This window comes from Corvus hawaiiensis, chromosome 14, assembly GCF_020740725.1.
Source record: "Corvus hawaiiensis isolate bCorHaw1 chromosome 14, bCorHaw1.pri.cur, whole genome shotgun sequence".
Taxonomy (NCBI): Eukaryota; Metazoa; Chordata; class Aves; order Passeriformes; family Corvidae; genus Corvus; species Corvus hawaiiensis.
Window position 1 is genome coordinate 7,703,682 of NC_063226.1, and position 21,259 is coordinate 7,724,940.

Consider the following 21,259-nt stretch of genomic DNA (forward strand, 5'->3'; position numbering starts at 1 on the left):
CCATCTACATCCAGTCACTTGCATGCCAAGCTTAGAGGTAACTCCTTGGGAGAAGGGATACAAACTTTTCTCTGGGATGTGCTTTAAATGTCTGTGGCTCTGCAGCTGAATGGACATACTGCTCTGCTGTAGGACATACCAAGGCCATTGCCAGCATGTGCATGACAAAGTCCGTGGCAGGATGCAAGGAGACAGGAGTCCTGCGAGCCCTGCCAGGGCCCCTCAACAGCAGTGGGATACCTACAGCTGATGCAGGAGCTGCATGCAAGGTTATCCTTGGGGACCCAGGCATTCCTGGTGCTATAGTGCATCCCTAACTGTGGCTTCTGAGGAGCTGTGTGTGCTGGACCTGACCCCATCCTGCATGAGGGTTTAGGGGGTGGTGGCTTTGGCTCTTCACAAGCAGGGCTGACACTGAGCCAGGTATCTGTGGCAGCAAGGGGCTGCTGGCAGTGGTTTCCACCTTTCTGCCCCTCACACACATCATGCCAGAGAGTTCTTGCAGAGCTGCAATGACCCACCCTCTTCCTCATCCCTATCCTCCAGAGTGAGCAATGCATGACAAATGCAGAGCCATGCACGCATGGGTACAATCATGACTGTTCCACAGTCAGCAGCGTGTGCCCATCAATCCACTGGAGTCACTTTAAACTGCTTTTATTCTATTTGTTTCATTATGCTGTTATGGCTCTCCTCAGACACAGTGCTAATTAACTCAATCCCATCCCAGCAAGTCCTGGCCCCCACATCATCTCTAGGATTTCCAGTCCAGGGAATTGTAACAGATCATTTACCCCAGGGGCTTTAAATATGGATGCTTTTCCACGATGGAGCTGTAGACAGAGAGAGTCATAATTGCAGAGGTGCATTTAAGTCTCTAGCTCAGTATGCACCATCAAAATTTGTATAGATTTTAAATAATTCATCACTGGGCTTTGATATATTTAGCCATTCAAATTAAGAATCTAGAATTTTGTTCTGTAGAGAGCTGGTGTGTGTCATTGTCAGAGGTTAGCTCTGCCGCCCGTGTCCATGCAGAGGAGTTCAGGCAAATTAAGTCAGAAGAAGTGACTGGCAGCAAAAGATACAGCAAAATCTGTGACACATAATAATGCCATGAGGGCCTGCAGGCAGCTGTGGGCTGGGTGATGCTGGCACATTGTCCAGCAGGATACACACTGCCAAGGTGTTGGGAAACTTAATTAGCAAGGAGCACTGCCTGGGATTGCAGATTATAGCCATTTGGATGGTCTAGGTAAGGTCTTTAGACTTCAACCCATGAGCTACCAGCACTTGGGGACCATCTTCATCTCTTGCCTCCTGTTCTGTATGTAGATTTCAAAACACTGGAGGCAAGGAGATGGTCTTTGCTGTGTCCTGTGGCTGTAGCACAGGCAAGTGGGGGATACTGCAACAGGTGCTCGTACCTGTTAGCAGACATGGCAGCAGTGCTGGACTCAGAGTCACAGCTGGCAGAGACCTGAGGTTTGGCAAACTCCCAAATCCACTACGGCAGTGCTGAGTCTCCCTGCAAAGCGGTGGTTTAGAAACAGGGACCCATAGCTTCATTTTATATCTTCATGACCTCTGGCCTGTCCCTCTTTCTTGACTCACAGAAAGTCTTTGAAAAGGGGTTCCAGTAGAGATGACTCGGGAGGGGTCTGTGTGCGCAGCATCTCCCAGACAATGAGATCTTCTCAGGGTGTCCAAAGTTATTGCAGCCACAAAGCACAGTGGAGCCTTTTATCCACAGGACAGGCTGTTTCAGGGAAATGCTGCTGTTCAGGAGGGGGTTGATTCTGCAATGTCTCAACACCAATTCACCTTGACAGGAGAGAGCAGGAAGCACTCAGCACCTCTCCCTAGGATCTCAGAGCATGCACAGTGTTGAAGCCTTTTTTCTACCTCTTATTTTTATGCATTACAGTCACATTATAAAGAAGTCCTGCAGAATATTCAATTACTTACTTCACAATTATAATCATATTTGTATATCTATAAGTAGGTCACCAGTCTCTTAGGTTAATCAATTATAATGGCATTCACACCAGTTTCTTTCATAAATCACTGACTTTTAGTGTATCCACCGAGATAATGGAGGAAAACTACCTAATTTTGATCTAAGTACAATGAAATGTGAACGTGCATAATTTGCTCTTACAAAGTGTATCTAATGTTCTCTACATCTGTATTTATTTGTGCTGTTTCATGCTGCATATCTTTTAAGTGGCAAAAAAATACAGAGGCTGCTGCATTTAAAATTAAATGACCCAGAGTAATACAATTTATCCACATTTATTTTACATTGTTCATCATGAAAGATATTTTAATAACCCAGTTCTGATGCCTGGTGCAGTCATTACCAATCACACTGAGATTTGAATCCTGACAGCAAGATTATTTGGTGTGCCACAGGAATATTTTGGGAAGCTGTTTTGCCATGTGAACTAGGAAGTTAAGTGGAAAGGGAGGGCTTTATTCAGGCTGGAGGCTGAGAAGGCTTTAGGACATAGCTGGAGGCTACCAAAAAGTGGGCATCTACTGAGCCACTGAGGCTGTAGCTGCTTTAATGCCTGCCCAAGCTGCAGTTTTCAGACAACTCAGTGAACGGGACAAATCATAACTGAATGGTTTCTCTTTTCTGCCTGCATGAGTGCCTCAGCATTGCTGTTGGAGAATATGTGTGGAGAGCTTTGTGCCCTGCTCAGTGGTGTCCTGAGCAGGTTTTGCTTTGCTGGGTCAAAGGGACTGGGATGTATGTTGTGAAGTACAGACCAAGACCTAGACCTGTGCTACCAGAACTGGCTGAACCCAGTTTGACTTGAGAAACTGGAGAGGAGGGAGATTTCTGGGGCTTGGGATGCCCTGCAAGATTCTGGCTGATGTGCCTTGGGCTGGTTTAGGTCAGTGAAGGAGTGAGCTAAGAGCAACCTACAGCTACCTGCAGAAATTATAGAGCCAAACCCTTCTTGGTAAAGGCAAATGATGTTACAAGGGGCAACAGCAGCTTGGGAGACTCAAACTGGAGACCAGGAAAACTTCTCTGTGAGACAGATGCATGATCATCTAGTGGGATTGTGTCATATACAGCCTGGAAGGTTTTCATGCTCTGGCTAGACAAAGCCATGGCCAAGCTTATTTAGTGCTGGTGATAACCCTGTTTTGAGGAGGAGGCTAGATGAGAGGCTCTTCCCACCAACACTGCTGTGATCCCATGCTTCAGGATCCCTGAAAGGAAGTTCAAGATGGGTGACAAAATGGGATGTGAACCCCTGTCTTCATAGCAAATACACCTTGAGTTTTGATATCACCTTAGTGAGAGACACAGCTCTACAGGCAGTGGGGGCAGGGAGGTAGAGGGTCTGGTCAGCAGAAACCTCAAGCATGGTGGAACACTCATTGCAAGCAAACTCTGAGTGATGAGCTCAGATATCTTGCCTGGATGCAAACCATTGTTCTCCGTCCTGCCCCTCTTGGAGCAAATGTAAAGCAAACCAGCTTTGGCTTTCTGTCTGCAGGAATATCTGCCTAAGCATCCCTTTGGCTGTCAGCCTGGAAAATGCCAGTGTTGGAGAGGTGGCGATGCAGGGACTGTAACCTGAACAAAACTAGTGTGCAAATTAAATGCAGAGAGGGCTGCTGGGCCTCACCTTGGGCAGAGTCACCGACTACTCTGGAAATGAGTATTGGTTAGGAAATGGATTCTGCTTAAGCGCTGTCTGTTTTGCCACTGTGGAGCAACTTTGTCTTGATTTCCAAACAGGACCTGAAAAGAGCAGGAATGCCTGAGCTCAGCTTTGTGAGACGGCAACTCGCCGGGTCTTCCCCATCTCACAGCAGTTTCCTAACTCAGCACTGGGAGCTGCAGGTTTGCTCTGGGCATGCTGTGCCCTATGGCTCACTGCCATGCTGAGAACTCCACATCCCCACAGATCCACGATTCCCTGCTAGCTAACAGGGCTGCTGTCAACTCCTTAATCCCAAAGCAGCTCATGAAGGGGAGCTGACAATAGAGCCTAACGAAATTGCCTTTTTTTTTTTTAAACCTTGGATGCAATCTTCTACTAAAACTCTCCATCTTTTCAGAAGAAGCTGCCACCTGAGGAATAATCAGTGTTTTCACATCCTCTTCTGAGGGTCATTGTGTGTGTTTTTGCAAAAAAAAACCCCAAAAAACCAAGAATTTTTATTCCTGAATTGTTTTCTGCTTTCCTTATGGAAAAATAGCAATTTTTATCCAAGGGATTTCTGCTGCATGGAGCTGTTTAGTTTTGACAGAAGGTTGCTTGTTTTTTTTTAATCTGAAATTGTTTAGCAAAAATGCCCTGGCTCTTGTGGCTTGGCCAGTTGGAAGGTCTGGCTCATTATTAATGTAATTATTTACTCATTTGTTGTGGTAGTAGCAGAGTCCTCAGCCCATCCACGTCAGCCTCAGGCATTGTGGAGGTTTCCATGCAGATTTGGTGACCATGTCTGAGGTGAATGGAATGAGGATGGCTCCGGGAGAAGCATTTATGAGGATTTATGTGTGTCAGACTCCTATTTTAGAATGGAAATGTGTCAGTACATCATAAATATTCTGAGTGATTTACGTTCACCAGTTTGGGTGCCTTGACCCCAGGAGTAGATAAATTGTGGTTTAACGTGTTATTTACCCTTTCAGGAAATTTAATGTCTTTGGAAAGCACTGGGTGGAAAGTCCTGGAGGGAAGTTGACTCCTGGTGGGATGGATAACCAGCGGGAACGGTTCTGCTAGATCCCAGGTCCTACTCTGCAGAGGGCCCTGTGGGAAAAGTTGAAAAGCAACTTCTTAAAACGTTTTATATCTCTGTAGATGAGTTTAAGACCTTTCTATTTCTATGGGAGTTTGGAAGTCCTACATGTCTGAAATGACAGCAGGTGACGCAACAGAGGGCTTAGCTGAGTTTTAAGTATGCAGATGACCTAAATTAATTAACAGTAATCTCTTTTAAATGTATGGCAGATTCTAGTCTATAGAAAGGTTCTTTGGGACTTAATAGTGAACTGGGAGTAATTAATTATGTAATAACCCATGGTTAAGCAGATGATATCAGGAAGTCAGTGGGTAGGGTTTGGATTTGCCATTTTCCAGCAAGGGTCCTTTGTGTTTGCTCTGTGAAGTCAGTCTACAATGGTGTCTATGAGGGTGCCTACAGTCCCTCAAATTCCCATGTGGATCATGGGTGTTAATAGCCCATCCTTCACTAAAGGAAAACTATTATAGCATAAAGCTTGCAGGCTCAGAGCAGGTATAGCTGAAAGGGAGAACTGAGTATTTTGTTAAGAACAGATAGCTGGCTTAGTACCTTATAAGCGCCTATCTAAGTCCTGTTCAATTAATGAACATAATTTAGAGCAAAAAGGATTGGTACTAACCAAACCACTGCAATATAAGATCTTCTAATTATGCAATAAGATAATGTCCACCAGATTAAAATTTTAATTAGCTTAATTTATAAATAGAAAAAGTGTTAGATTTCTAGTTCTGGAACACCTAAAGTGACTTCAAGGGGGGAAAGAAATTGAAAATCATTTGAGCATGGTGTGTGTGCTCACATCTGTTGTTTTCTGAAATATGTCAGCAAATCCCAGTGGGCTTGGGCTCCTGGCTTTGTTTGCAAGAACCTGTTTGGGGAGCTTAGGAGAGCTTGGGGAGCTCTGGGAGCAGGGGCAGAGCACAGGGGTGCCCAGCACTCATTTTTAGCCCCAGCTGCCTGCAGTCCCTCTGGCTCTGCTTTCAGAAGGCAGAAACATGCTGGTTATAATAGAGACTTTTGTTAGTTTTCGTTTTCTTTTTCCTCTTTCCTTTTCCCTATTCATAGATTTAAAGGCCAAAACAGACCATTAAATCCAACTAATCTCACATCCTGCATGACAAAGGCCATCCCACCCATCTCCTAATTCTTCAATACCATGGCTGACCATGACCATGTGATTATATACCCTCCCGTAAATGTACTGGGAGCCTCTGTGTGCTTCAGGCATGGAGCGGGACCCCTCTGAAAACACTCAGCCTGATTTAAAGACTTTAAGTGGCAGATGATTTATCACATTCCTCATGAAACCACTCCAATGTATAATTAACACTTACAGTAAAACAAGTCATTGGGGCTGAAAGCACGGGGACCTGTAACACACAGAGTGCACAGTGTACAACTGTGGTTATGAGGTAAGGAATTCAACAAATTGCTTTTATGTCTTTTAAGGGAAGAAACAAAGATGTCTGAACCATTTGCACAGCATAGAAGCTCTCCAGCCCACCTCTTGAAAAGGCAAGAGGTTTGTTAAGGAAGTTTTGAGGAGATGGAGTAATAAAGAAAAGAGTGTTTTATGATGCAAAGTCGAGTGGGAAACTTATTGGAAGGGTTTGGCCAGCTCCTTAGTCCCATGGTGAAAGGAGGAGAAATTTGACTGTAGTGTGTTTCCCTTTTGGAAGGTCAAAGCTATTCCATACAATTGCAAAGCAGCATAAGAGAGAAAAACTTATTCCTCTGTCATGGCTGTCAAAATGGAGGAGGGGAGGAAGTCCCAAACACTACATTTCATCAAAGTCCTGAAGGTAAAAATGATCTGCTGGCTTGAAATTTATCTTAATGAGTGAAATCCAGACAATGAAACAGGGTGCAGATGAAAGTGACAGATGGAATCATTTAAAGTTTGATTCTTTACGTGAAAGAAAGTAATATTTTTGATAAGTTATTTTTCTTCTGGTTGTTACCATGTTCTGCATAGTGTCATAACCAGATGAATTTATCCTGAGTCTCTCAAAAATTCAGAGTTAGAGGGAACTCTTGGAAAACTGTTATATCACTTGGGACCTAGGCAGGTCCATAAAAGCTCTGTGCAGTAGGGGGACACATATTCTTGTAGGGAATCTCCTAAATTTTGGTGTTGAGAGGTGCTGTTCTCCACCTCTTAGTGTGCAAGGCCAACATTATGTGTTGCTTATCTTTAGTAGGGAAAAGAGACCCATGCGTTATAATGACATCTCTTCATCATCTCTTTGGCGGCAATTCTTCAACGGTAACCTAGTGCACATCTGTGAGTAACAGTGTACACACAGAGCAGTGGACCCTGTCCCTGTGACAGGGCAGGAAACAAAGCATTGCCCCCTCTTCTCTGCCCACTTAATTTCTGATTATATCAATGAGCAGTTAACAAAGGTTCAAGACACAGAGGAGGTCATCTGGTGGCTTCTCTGATTTAAGTAGTGTTGGACTAGATGCTATAGTACACATAGCAAGTGTTTGACCATGCAGCAGCCCTCAGCCTGGGGGATGAAGAACTCACACTGGCATCAGACAGGCAAGGGGATGTTGAGGCTGTGGTGGGCTTGCTGCTGGTCCCCAGCCATCCTTTCCACGGATTCGGCATTACCAAAGCGCTGAGCAGGAGGCTGAGACCATGATGAGCAGCCTGTGCTGCTCAGTCCACGCTGGGTGGAGTGGTGCTCACAGCATGGAGCAGGTACCCCACATCCATCTCCTGTCCAAGGCACGGAAGGAAGGCTCTGGCCAGGGTGAAGAAGGGGCAGTCAATAACTAACTCATGTAAGCACAAGTTAACTATTGGGAGACAGCAAATGTTCGTTCAGACAGAAGATGTTAATTACAAAACCTAAGAAGCCGAATTCACCCTAATCTTGTCAAGATAGAGGGGACAAGGATCATCTCAGAGACTGCTGAATCATTCCTCAAAGGACTACGCATGCCCAGGGAGAAAGGTGAAAAGTTCACTGGGAGGATGACTACTGGCCTTCATCAGAAAAGACCCCCGAGGAAGAGGAGAGGTCTTCCTCAGCGCGACCACCAGGACACACAGCGCATGCGTGGCCCATATGCTAATGACTTCCGAGAAAGAATTTGTATAACCACACCTGTTCCAAGGAATGTGATGAATATTCATAATTTAACCCTTAATACTGTGTTGTAGGGAACACCGGTGTGTGTGTTTGGAGGAGCGATCCCCACACACCCGGCGCGCCGAATAAAGCAAATACTCACTTCTCTGACTCTGTCTCTCAAGTGTCTCCTGGCCCGGTTGCAGCGTGATTCAAGGGGGCACAATTTGCACATGCACTCTCTGCCAGGTGGCTCTCTTGTCAGCTGGGAATAGAAGTAAGGGATTGCAAGGAATTTCTTCAGATGTATTCCAGCAGCAGATTAAAATAGCTGCTACTAATTTGATCCAGTGAAGTGGCAGCTCAGGCACATGCAGGACTGGCAGCATGTCTGCAAAGAGGGATTCCAAGGGCAGCCTGTGACTGTAGTAATGCAAACACAGGGCTGGCCCAGGGTGCCAGGGTGCTTTCACTGTGGAAAGCTGGCTCAGGCCAAGGTGGTAGAATTTAGGATCAGGGGGTATAAATTCACACTGCCCCAGTTTGCTGTGAGTTATTGCAAAGTGCTGTAATGCTATGAACCCTGAGCATTTTTGGGAAACCACAAGAAATTGCTGTACTCAATATCTGTTATTTACATCCAGTCCAGCTGGGGATTTTCTACTGAATTGTGTTGCGGTGAAATTTTAAATGTTTGATTATAATTTTGTTTTCTTTTCCAGAAGTTTCAGCGTAATATAACACAAATATTCTGTTTCCCTGTGGACTCATGGCAGCAGTGTGTGGGTGGGGTGGGCTAGGGAGGAAAGGGAGCTTTTTCTTTTTTAGGAGTCTTTTTACACATAACTGCAATGTGAAACTCCTGCTTTGTCCCTCATTTTCTATTTTGTAGGGGGATGTTTGCTGTAGGCCTTTAGCAGCTGGCAGAACTAGATTTGAAGTAAAAGAAAGAAAATTTATCTTTGCATCTTCAGAAACTGTGAATTATTTATTTGCTATTCCTGGTAAATCTGCCATTGCAAAACCTCACCGTGAAATGAGCAATTCTTTGTTTCACCGGACTATGGGATCAGTCCCTGAAGATTCATCAGCCCTACTGCTGGAAGAAGCTGTCCTCGAAGCTTCTTTTATTATTATTATTTGGTAATTATTTGAGATTCTTTTTATTTCACCTTCATTTTTTCTTCTGTTAATTTTAAAACTAGGTAATTGCATGAAGTCATCTGAAATTTAAAACCTCTTCCTGAGATTTTTTTTTTTTGCTCCTGCATCTGATCCTCTAGCACATAGGTTAATTCCATAACACTGTGTTGCCCAAATTCAGCATCAATTTCAACAAGCAAATATTTATACATCATCCAAGATGCAGTCTGTACACAAAATGACACCAAATTAAGTTAAATTGATACTAATTACTCTAGGATTGAAGAGTGTCTGGGCAAAAGGTGGTACTAGTTTAACTAAATCTATTTCAAAACCAGTGTTGTTAAACTGGAATCATTTCACTGTGGAGGGTGATGTCTTGAATGCCTTTGGACCAAACCCCACTGCTTTCACTCTACACAGGACTACCTATTGAGATCGCATGAGGTAATATTATGTCTTTTCTCACTGTTCTTTCAGGGCCGTGTGAAATGGTTTCCCCCTGGGTTTTAGGAAGATTCAACAAATATTTGTATGAGTCTTTTAACAGCCCTTTTCTTCAGTGTAAAACCACTTTGGAAGACCACTGTACATTATCTTAGTCTCTTACCTACCTTAATCAGGCAAATGCTGCAGGTTTTGTACTGAACTAGATCAGATACACCAGTTTTGCATTATATATCTTCAAAGTGGGCACAAAGTGTCCCTTGGACCATATGGTCTGCAGCCCTGGGCTTTGTTGGCACACCCTTTCTAATTCCTCCTAATCTGCTCATAAGCACCTCCAAGAGGGTTCTTCACACACCTCACCAGTAATCTCTTTCAATGCCTAGCTGCTCTTTGGATCTAATGCCAGATGGTATTAATATACCCATCACTGTATTATCCAGACAAGCAAACAGTGGCAGGAGCCATCCCAACTTCTTCCTTTTCCCACTGACTCAGAGGCAGACTTGAAAGAGCCCTTTTATCCCCATGGATCCTGCTCCCTGGAGTTGTCCCAGGCTGTCCTCATCAAAAAGGAATTTGATGTTTCAGCAGTTTCTCAGGCAGTTTCATGCTGGGAAAGAATCAGTGGTGATGGGGCAGTATCATTTATTCACCCTCCAGCTGTTGCCCAGACACTTGGTACATGGCCAGGTGTCAGTCCCACATAACGTCCTCCTTTAAAACCTTTCACAAGACCAAGATCTATATGTGAATGGAAGTACTGCTGATACCTTCTAACTTGAAAGCTAGCCTGCCTTCTGTCTGGCTCCAAGTGATGGTGCAAATCCAAGATTTGCTGCAGTGAGCAGCCTGGACGGAAGTTTTCTGATGCCATGTGTTGGGAAGGAGGTACTCCTGAAAGCTTCCTGCACCCAGCAAGTTCTGTGCAAATACCTCCTGCCAAGTCCATCTTCCCATGTGGCATTTTGATAAAGTTTATTTAGCAGTCTGAAGCAAAATGAAACTGTAAGGGAATATCTTGCAATTATCTTGCAAGGTAGGTCCCTTGAGTATCCAGGTCTTTGGCTCAAGCTTTTAAAGGCCTCCCAGTTTACCACATACCCAAAGAACTTTGGGCAATGTTTGTATTCAGGAAGGCAAGATCTATAAGTAGACATAAAGGCAAGATCAGTTCAATAGCTGGAAAAAACAGAGCTCTTTTGAACACCTCAGCCTCTCCAAGACCCATCTCCTAATACGGAGCAAGACTTTACACTTGCATCAAGTGTGCTTGATTTTAGGAATGAGCAGCAGTGATGCCATAGTGACAAGAAGCAAGGCTTTGATGTCCACATCACAAAGAATATGCAAACTTGTATTATTCCTTTGATTAGCTCCTCTCTGATATGTCAAGTCCATGAATAATCAAGCCTCATTTTCTAGTTAGTTTTACTCATCCCCCCACTGCTCCTTGTCTTCGGTTATTTGCATACCTTTTTTCTAGATAAGGACCTTATTCTATGAGGTGCTAGCAGGGCTTCCATCTCTATCCCACCACAGCATTTCTTTGGTCCTTTCCCAGTTATTTCCTTGCTCTTGACCTTGCTCCTCCTCCCATGCAATGACCATGTCATTGCTCTGTGCTTTTCCACTCATTTCAAGACTTGTTTCCTCAGGGAGCAGAGTGGTGTCTTCAACGCTGTGTTTCCTGGTGATACCTTTTGACTCCATAATCCAGTTTTACCCAGTCTCAAAGGAGAAGTAAAATTATCAAAGTTGTTGGTTTGCACATCTTATGGAAGTGGTGGGAGAGAGGTCTTTTTGGGGCAGTTGAGGACAAGGCTGGAATATCCACTTCATCACTTTGAGAACAAATGATGGGAAAAATGGTTTTGAATGCCCTGGCCACAAACCTGTTTAGCCATCAGCTATTGTAGACAAGATAGACAATTCCATAAAGGAAAGCTGCAGCAGCTGGGCTGGTGATGATTGTGTTTGTTATTTTAATAAATATGTTATTTTCATAATACAGGAGGCTTTTCTGTACTTATTTAATCTATCTTCTTCCCCTTCCTGCACAGGTACTATATCATGAATCACATTACAAGGAGATAAAGCAAACTTAATGGCTCATTTGCATTTCTTTTAATCAAGTTATTCTAATTGTGCTATTGTGGAAATAAGGTTTCCCCTCTCATCTGAAAAAGACTTTATCCTCCCAGCAGCTGTGGATGCCTCAGCAGCTGGGATTACCCCAGCCCTGGCCAGGGCTGCAACAGTCCTGTGCTGCTGCTCTGCCCAGGGGGTTCAAGCTGGCTGTACTCCTGCCCTTACCTGTGCCAAACAAAGGACACTGGGACCTACTCAGGCTGAACTGATATGAAACCTTGCTCCTTTCAATAAGCTGGAGGCCTTAATGCATAGTAAAGCTCTGTTTTACACACCAAGAGCCTGCTTATCTCAAACCTGATGTGTGGGGTTTTTTTTGTTGGAGCCAAGCAGTCACCATTTGCCAGCCAAAAGCAGAGGTGAAATTCAGATGCTGTGGAAACGAAGGTTTTCAGGAAGTACACAGAGATGTGATAATCAGCCCCGACTGATGAGCTAACAACAGTTTTCTAAAGCAGTGAAGATCAATTTAGGGCTTGAGGCACAAGATGTTTTATTGATCTGTCTCTGGGCAAACACCCGGTGCCTTTGCATAACAAACCCCTGATTTTCTGAACATTCCCGTGGGTAATAAGACAGGATCAGCCCAAAATGAGATCCTTCACCAGCTCAGCTTGGCCGTGTTGTATTGGAAAGAGGCAGCTGCTGACAGGGTGGGTGCAGAAGAGACCAGCCAGTGGCAGAGGACACTTGTAGGTGGGAGAGAAGAGGAGCAGTGACCATACCCATGTGCTCATCTGGACATGACCATGCACTGAGACATGGGGTGAGGGGATCCCCTGTGCCAGCAGAAAAGGGTCGTGTGTGGGGAGTGGGAACAGGGATCGTGTGTTTGGGGTCTCTGGGGATGCTGTGTGTGGAGAAGGAGGTGGAGATTTTTTTCACTGATGTTACTAAGCGCTCAGCGTTTTTGCTTGACCTCTTAACTTAAACCAGCTGCACCATCAGCCATCGAATCTTGTCCATGTTGTGAAACTTTAACAGCTCTGCTCTGTCCTACTTTTATCTAGTTCGGGGCAATTTTCATTTCTTTAGCGCCTAACCAAACGTTTTGGGTCCCTGGATCAAAGCTCAAGAGCATCATTTACATATCGTGAATGAGAAGGCAGCAGACTGGAGACCATCACTCATTACTGAAAGGATGATCATTGCTTGTTTAGCCCATTCCAAAATAATGGCTCTACTGGGAACACCAACCCAGTATGTATCATATCTTTTATAGTATATATTAAGTTAGTGTAGACATTAGGCCGTTGTTACTCTCACCGTTTAATTCCCAGGTATTAGCATTCAGGATCGGTTTTAACCCACCAGACATCTTTGTTATTTCATAATGTAAAATAAATAAAACTGGGGGCAAACATTTTTTTTTATATGAATGACTGTGGCAGAGTGATGGATATAAAGCACAGAAACATTTTTATAATTTTAAGGCTTGAATTTCAGAACACAGAGTTTTCATTAAATGGTGCAATCCATTCATTTTGGAGATAAAAATGGAAGCAAATGAACTCAGTAGTTCTGATGCCTGGAATCTTTGCGATAAAATTGCCTATTTTGTGAGTGTAAATGTTTTCAAAATATTACAGACAACTGGAAAAAATAGGAAAGACAGGAGAGGTTGCTCAAGGATTAAAACCATAAAGACATCACCTCCAAACACCACATATACTTGCTGAAATTATTTAGAGAGAATTGCTTGAGAGGAAGGAAAAAGGAGGCAAGCCTTTTTTTTTTTTTCAATGACAAATAAAGGTCTGGGAGAGTGTTTACAAATTATTTTCTTTGCTGCCTGCTGTGCATATTCTACATATTCTATTAACCCTGGAGTAGAAAATTCTACTCTAGGCTGATTGGCCAGGCAGAGAAACAGAGGCATCACAAGGGACAGGGAAGCAAAAGCTAAGGTGCTGCGGTGGGGAGGGGAAGGAGAAGCTCAGATATTTCCAGCCTTACCTGAGATTGGGAGTTTCTGAAATGCAGCACCTCTGTGGAACGTTAAATGTTGGAGCACATCTGCTGGGGGTGGCCAAACCCTTGGTCCTGCCCTGGCTGCTTTTCCATGACGGACAGGACCCTGAGGATGGGGTGAAAACCTCCTTTAGCCATAACCCCTTTTTTTTTTTTTTTTTTAATTGCTTTTTTCTTGCAAGGCTGCAGTTCTCAAAGGCATTAATTGCCACAACATCAGTTGCAACAAGAGGGAAAGGAAAGCCTCAGGCTCCCTGGCTGTGTTGTGCCAGGTCTCGGCACGTGGCGGGTGGGTGTCCCTGTGGAATGGCACCGGGAGAACATGGGGTGAGCACCCCTGTGCTCCCACCCACAGGCCTCATTGAACAGCCGCCAGCAGCTGGAGGGTTAAACATCATTTGCATATAAATATACACGGGCCTGTAATCAGACATAAATCCATGGAGTCCTTGTTGTTATTGTTTTATTTACAGAACACTCTCGTTGCGCAGAGAGGTTTTGAAATATGCTGACAGAGATAGCGCAGGTATTTGCTACCTGAATCAACAGAAACCACTTGGGGCATCAAGAAAAACAGTTAATGCACTACCTCCCCACCCAAAAAAACCCCAAAACAAAACCAAAACACTGGGTGTTAGTGTAAGCTGAGGAGAGAAAGTGGACAGCTCGGTGCCCAGAGATGGGAGTGTGTGTGATGGACGGGCGGGATGGTGACACCGCAGACGTACCACTGCCATTAACTGGGATGTTCCCTGTGGAACAGCACCATCCGCCCTGCGCCACGTGCTGCCAGCGGGCACTGGGGCGGGCAGGACGGGCACAGGGCCACGCACGCACTGACGAGGATGCGACGCTCCTCAGGCCGTCGCCCGGTCCAGCACGGGGACGGGGGGACGGAGCATCCCGGTGCGCCCCGGGCCGGCCACGCTCAGAGTACACTCCGTGTGCGTGGCGGCCGTTGCCGGCGGAAGCGCCGGTCCCGGTGCGGTGCCAGTCCCGATCTCTGCGTGGAGCGCGGTGCCGGTCCCAGTCCCGCTGCTCGTGCGGTGCCGGTGCGGTGCCAGTCCCCGTACCGGTGTCGGTCCCATTCCGGTCCCATTCTCGGTGCCGGTGTGAAGCGGCCGCGCGGAGCGGGGCAGTGCCGGCGCGGTGCCGGTGCGGTGCCGGTGCTGTCCCAGTGCCAGTGCCGGTACGGAGCGGCCGCGCGGGGCGGTCCTGGCGGGGGGCGGTGCCGGGAGGGGGCGCGGCCGCGGCGGGGCGGGCAGAGGAGCACGGCGGGGCCGGGCGCGGGGGCTGCCGGGAAGGGCCGTGGGCAGCAGCGGGCGATGGCGGCGGCGCGGGTGCCCCCGCGGCGGCGGCGGCGGCGGCGGCGGCGGCGGCTCTGAGCGGGGGGGTGGCGGCGACGGCGGCGGCGATGCGCGGCGCTCCCGGCGACGATGGAGGACCGGTCCCACAAGGTGCTGCTGGCGCTGGTGATGCTCTTCCTCTTCGCTGTGATCGTGCTGCAGTACGTCTGCCCGGGCACCGAGTGCCAGCTCTTGCGGCTCCGCGCCCTCAGCCCCGCTGCCGCCGCCGACCCATACCGGGCGGAAGACGAGACGCCGGCGCGTTTCGTTCCTCGTTTCAATTTCTCCGCCAGCGACTTGCTGCGGCGAGTGGACTTCAACATCAAGGGGGACGACCTGATCGTGTTCCTGCACATCCAGAAGACGGGCGGCACCACCTTCGGGCGGCACCTGGTCCGCAATATTCAGCTGGAGCAGCCCTGCGAGTGCCGTGCCGGGCAGAAGAAGTGCACCTGCCACCGGCCCGGCAAGCGGGAGACCTGGCTCTTTTCCCGCTTCTCCACCGGCTGGAGCTGCGGGCTGCACGCTGACTGGACCGAGCTCACCAATTGCGTGCCCTCCGTGGTGGACAGCAAGAAGGAGGTGCGGCTGCGGCCCTCCAGGTGAGGCCGTGTCCCGGGGGGCTCCCCGTGGACCCCCGGTCTGCGGCGGTGGCGGGGCGGGCGATGGCCCGCGGGGCGCAGCGGTGGCGGGGATGCTGCGGCGGCGGGAGGAGGAGGGAGCGGGGAGCGCGGTGTGACCCGATCATCCCGGCACGGAGCGGGTGACGCCTCCGGAAGCCGCACCGGTCCGGGGCCGCCGCGGTGGGTGCTGCGTGCCCCGAGGTCTGCAGAGCGAGCAAAACCTGCCCCGCTCCGCCGGCAGGAGGTGATGGAAGTGATGTCCCGCTGGCTGTCGCAATTGTGACCGCTGGTGGGGAGAGCCCGGGGGTGATGAGCCCGGTGACACAGGAACAGGCCTGGCAGCCTCGCAGCTCGGAGACCCCCGGAGCGGCTCTCGCAGGAGAGAGGGTGTTTCGGCTGCTTCCCCTAGAGCTTTTCTATCTTTGGCTGTACAGAACTCCTACAGCTCCTGTGTACGCCAAGAATGAGTGTTGATTTTGGGAGTGTTGGTGAGCCACCGTATCTTCTTGGTACCTGAAGTTTGGCTTATGCAGATGGCGGCCTTGCAAAGTAAAGGTTACCGTTATGGCTGAGTTACCTGTAAATATTTGCATTGTTCTTTAGCCCTAACCTTGATTATTTTGTGTTTGCATTTTAAATTTTAGTGGCACTGCTCTCTCTTCATCCCTGGACCTTCCTTTGAAGTTGCCAAAACCGCACTGACCATAGCGAGGGGATTGCCTAAAAGCTGCCCCTGCTTTTCAGAAGCCCAGATGGTTTTTCCCCTTGAGCAGTGACGACCTCCTTCCTCTGCGCCCAGAGCTCTTTGATCAGAGCCTACCTTCGGTTGTAACAGACTGAGGAGCTTGTCTGTGGCTGTGCATGCAGCTGTACTGTGTAGCAGAACTGCTCAGGGTTTCAGTGTCTTTTCCCCTTATTTTGTGGGAAATTAGAGTATCGCTCCTATTGCACTGTGAGACTAATGGCAGGTCCCTTTACAAAGAGGCTGCTGTTATATATGATGCTATCTGAAGTCAAGTCTAAGCACAGATTCACTTGAAATACAAAGCAATTTCTTTCTAGAATTCCTTTTATATAGTGTGACACTACACTGCCATCTAGTAGGAAAATGCTTAGCATCATTATAATCCTGTACCCAAGGAGCAGCTCCTCATCAGACTTGGCTACTGTGATTCCTGCTCTTTTGTCTTCCCTACTGCTTTAAATTTTAATTGTCTAATTTTTGTGACATCCCATTTGCTAACATCAGGACCAATTCCTTGCCCACTGGGTGTATTAGCTTCCCGGTTTCAGGTTGCTGAGCCTTGCAGGCTATGTAGTTTATTTTACCTGTCCTATAAATAATGTTGTTTGTCAGCAGAAATGGAAATGGCGTAACATGTGCTCTGTTTCTCTGTACAGCTTCCAGTGATACATGTTTCTCTTTCCCCAGAGATGGGCCTGGCCTGCAAAGCTGTAGCTGTGGGTCAGGGATTTCCTTCCTTTCCCAGAGACAGGTTTGTCTTAGCTGTGCCCTCCAGAAAAATGTGAGGCTCCTTGTCCTGAACCCCGCACCTGAGGGGGAAGGGAACATCAGGCTTGGAGAACTGGGATTTTGCCTGCAGCTTTTGGCTTTGTATTTTTTTTTTTCCTTTGTTGGATACTAGACATGCTTTCCTGAGTTGGAATGGAAGTGGTGCATGTACCTGCTGAGGAGTTGAGAGCAATGGTTCCTCATTCTGCAAACAATGTACATTGTCACAGCTGACTTCTGAGAGGTCGCTAGGACATATGACTTGGGATTGAAGCCCAGAGAGAGGGAGGAAAATGAAGCTGTGATGATTTTGTGTTAGGTAGAGGTCTACTCTCTCAAAGCCTTCAAAATGATATTATACTTTTAATAACCTAATTACACAGCTTGCTGAATAGCTACAGTTATTCTCCAGAAAAATGTTTTGACAAGCAATTATTTGGACTGCAGCTTCTAAATGTTTAAAAAATACAAGAAGAGAAGTTCTTAAATGAACAATAGTCCTTTCAAGTCTTTCTGCCCATTTTAATACCTTGTCTTTAATTTTAGTTTGCATTCTCAATTTAGCAGTGTTCAGCTGACAACTAGTTAATTAGCACATCTACTTACTGCCAGTAACAGACAGAAATTCTAAGCCCTTTCTGGGCAGATAAAAGCTGCTTTCAGAGCAGCAGTAGGTGTAGGTTAAGGGTGTCTAAGAAGGGAAGCTGTGCTAGTTCCAAGTGGAGTCAGCCTGGCCATTCCTGAACTGAGGTTTTTAGGGAAAGGCCTGACCATCCTGGGTCATGTGTGCTGGTGGGAAGGGAAGGAAGTCATGGCCCTGGTGTGCAAATCTTGAGAGAAGGGGAAGCAACTTGGAGGAGTGCACAGCCCGTTTGGGGAGCATTGTGAGGTCAGGGAGAAGGATTCAATCAGGAACAGAGAAGAATTTTCTCAAGCGAATCTTGGCTTGACAAGGGTGGGAATTCCTGCATTTATAGTTGAGATGATTGAAAAGTGAGACCTGTTGTAAGAGTGATTTGAACTCCTTGGCAGCTGCATAAAGCAGTCTATAGCTACTGTCCTGGGGCTGTGTAGCCTTGTCTGGAAATACCCAAATGTTCCATCAAACCTTTTAGCTTGCACCTGTGTGTGATTACTTTGCACAGATGTTTGCCTTTTCAGGCATGGCGAGTTTACTTGTCAGATTACTGGTTACCTGGGCTGGTTGCTGGGGGCCTTTTGTTTTGTTTAAAAGTTGAGTCTTTGTTAGTCTGGAGAAAACTCTGTCCTGGACCATGCAATGCTCAGCAGCAGGTACAGAGCATCTCTGTGGTAGGATCTGATGGGATCAGCCTGGAGGGTGTACACATGAAGAACCTTGCTGCCTGCAGCAGTCATCCTGCAGTATCTGCTCTTAATTCCATTAGTAGTCTGCCTCTGCTTTCTCTGGGAATTGCAGGTTTGGAGTGCAGATTCCTTCACTGGAGCAGTAGAAATGCTCAGGATGGCTGTTGTGCTTTACACAATCCTGAGATGGATTTAACACAGTGGTGCTTTCCTGTCTATGAGCATGTAGGTTCTCAAAACTTCCTTTCCTTTGTAATGGTGGCTCGTGCTCCTTAATAAGTACTAAGCAGGTAAACAGATCTTCTCCTTCTTTGGTTCTTTCTTCCTCTGGAGGAACATGGTTCTCTGGGTGTGAGGGGAGGGATTTTTGGGTTTCTCTCCTTGGATCCCATTGGAGTGCATGTTCTGTATGCTCCTGTTCCTGTTTGTTTCCTGTTCCATCAGCCCTACTCAACGCTGCAGCATCCAGAAATCACAGGAGAGGGAAGGGGGAAGGTATAGGCAAAGTTGATGCTTTCAGTGCTCTGGATTTGACGCTTGGGAGGTCAGTGGAATGGGCCGATGGTGGTGGCAGAAAGGAGGGAATTGTCTCAGCTTCTTGGCACCAGTGGTGAGAAAGGAGAAATGTGCCTTTTCCTAGTAATGAGTGACTGACTTGGGTCACTTGATTGATTCTGGAAGCCTCAAAGCTTTTGGCACACTGAACGGAGGCAACATCCAAAGTAACTGTGCATCACAGTACTGAGATTTCTCTCAACTCTAGCTAATTATTATGGGAAGTGTCTACCAAAGTTGTCTGTAGCAGTAAATCCAGTGGCACCATTGCAAGAAACAAAAGGCCTTGAGGTTAGACAGGAAAATGTAATGAGACATGGGAGCAAATACAGGTACCAGCGTTCTTAAGTGGTGTCATGGCTTTGTCCCCTCGTTGGGTGAGAGATGTGTTTGTGGTTAAAGGTTGGGCTGTATTTGATGTTCCTCCTGGGTAGCATTAAAGGAAGGAGATGTTCCCTGTTGAAAGATGAACAAGCTTGTAGTACTGCCTCTGGAGCCAGAAAGTCTGAGATTGGAAGAAACTTCATGCTGCTGGTACTCGCCTGTTGGACCAGGTTGGTGCCTGCTGGCTTTTGGGAGGCCTGATGTTGGCACCAGGTTGTTGTGATGTGGGGCAGAAGCTGCTGGCAATATGCATGGGTGTTCTTATCTTGTCCCTGTGTGTTAGTGAAACCCTTCCAAGTTGAGTCTTACAAAAAATCTGAAAAAAAAGTTGTGTTAAAAGATTTCCCAGCAAACTGGAAATGCTTACTGTGCGTGTCTCTGTTGGCTGAACAGATTAATCCGCATGCTCATGAAAGTGGAGTCATCTACTTTGAGGTCTGCAGTACTGGGTCTGACTGAGGTGGGGTTAGTTTAGTTTTCCTCACACTTAGTTTTCCTCATGGTGCTGTGTGTACGTAGCTACAAAGGTGTTGATAACAGTTTCCCAGTAAACTGCTTTGGTGTGGAGGGGGAAAACAGTCATGTAGCACTGCTAGGGAGAGAAAAATAATTTATTTGAAGGATTTGCTTCTTAGCAGCTGTTTAGTGTGCCTCTCCCTATTGCAGAGGTGATAAATGGCTGTACAAGTGGATGATCTCTGTGTTTCACCTGTAGTGGTGGAATTTGGGGAATAGTTAAGCCCCATAAATCAGCACTAAACCCCTTGTAGGCAGAAAAGATGCTTCAGGGTCCCATGGTGTCCCAAGACTTTGGGTGGATAATGGAGGCTGTGGCAGGAGGTGAACAATTTAAAACCTCTGGAGCTGGTGGAGCAGACACCATTTCCGAGGATAGAGTCCCCTAGTGCTGCTGCTTTGAGGGTGAAGCCTGGAGGACTGCTCAGGGAGAGAGGGAACCAGCACGGCTGAGCTGGAGGCTGTGAGAGAGCAGATGGGGTGACCTGCTGTAACTTGGTTTCTGGCCAGAGCACCAAGAGGGTGCCTGCCTGCCCTTGAAATACACATCACTGAAACTCCCTGGGAAAAATTAGGCAACAATTATAAAGAAAAAAAACCCCAAAAAACAAAAACACCAAGAAAACCACCACCAAACCACAAAGAAAACCCAGCCAAAACCCAGAGCTTTTGCAGAGATGCCGCCAGGCCTGAGTGACTCTGAGTCACTTCATTTGTCAGCAAGATTTCCTAATGACTGTGCTTGTTTTGGCCTGGTGGCTGCAGGATGGGATTTGCACTGAATATTATCTTGCCACCTAGAAACGTGCAGCTGCAGCAGCTGAATTTTCCTGCATGGCACCTGGTGAGACCAAAGCAGTAGAAGTAGTGGACCAGCCTACAGAGTAAAAAAGGGGTTTTGAGGGGAAGGGCAGGGATTATTTTCATAAATACAAGTGTTTCCTTCACCTAATCCCATTACAAGGCCTAACCTTGAAAGGCTTGGTTATAAACTTAAGTTCATGGACTATAGGACTTGTAAAGCTCTCTAAATTGGTAATGCTCGTTTTGCAGATAAAGTGTTGGACTTCTTAAAGGGATTAAAAAATCATTTTCCGTATTAGGTCTCTTCAGTTCTCCTCTAAGTCTTTAACAAAGTGCAAATTGACTTCTTGTTATTTAGAAGTATATGTTTCCTACTGCCTTTTACTTTAAATTTGGAGAATTTTTTGTGGGTATAGAGAAGGCATTCATTGTTGCAGAAATAAACCCCAGTGATTGCAGTAGAAAAAGAAATGAGGCACAGGTGTTATACCTTGAATTGTTTATTCCATATACTATCTGAGTTGGTTCTCCCTAAAGAAGAGAATGGGAATTTGAACACTGTTTCATGGTGCTGTTGTACTAAGACATGATCACTTTTTATTAAAAAGGTACCTTTCT

At 46.6% G+C, this 21,259-nt stretch overlaps 1 protein-coding gene across 1 annotated transcript in view; it reads left to right on the forward strand.

Annotated features, from left to right (window-relative positions):
* Positions 1-14,946: 14,946 nt before the first annotated feature.
* The window catches only part of HS6ST2 (heparan sulfate 6-O-sulfotransferase 2), a 138,132-nt gene continuing 131,819 nt past the window's right edge, over positions 14,947-21,259 (forward strand). The window contains exon 1 of the mRNA XM_048319082.1: positions 14,947-15,522. Within this exon, the coding sequence (XP_048175039.1) occupies positions 15,011-15,522 (512 nt within the window). The 5' untranslated portion in view covers positions 14,947-15,010. The remainder of the gene's footprint in view (positions 15,523-21,259) is intronic.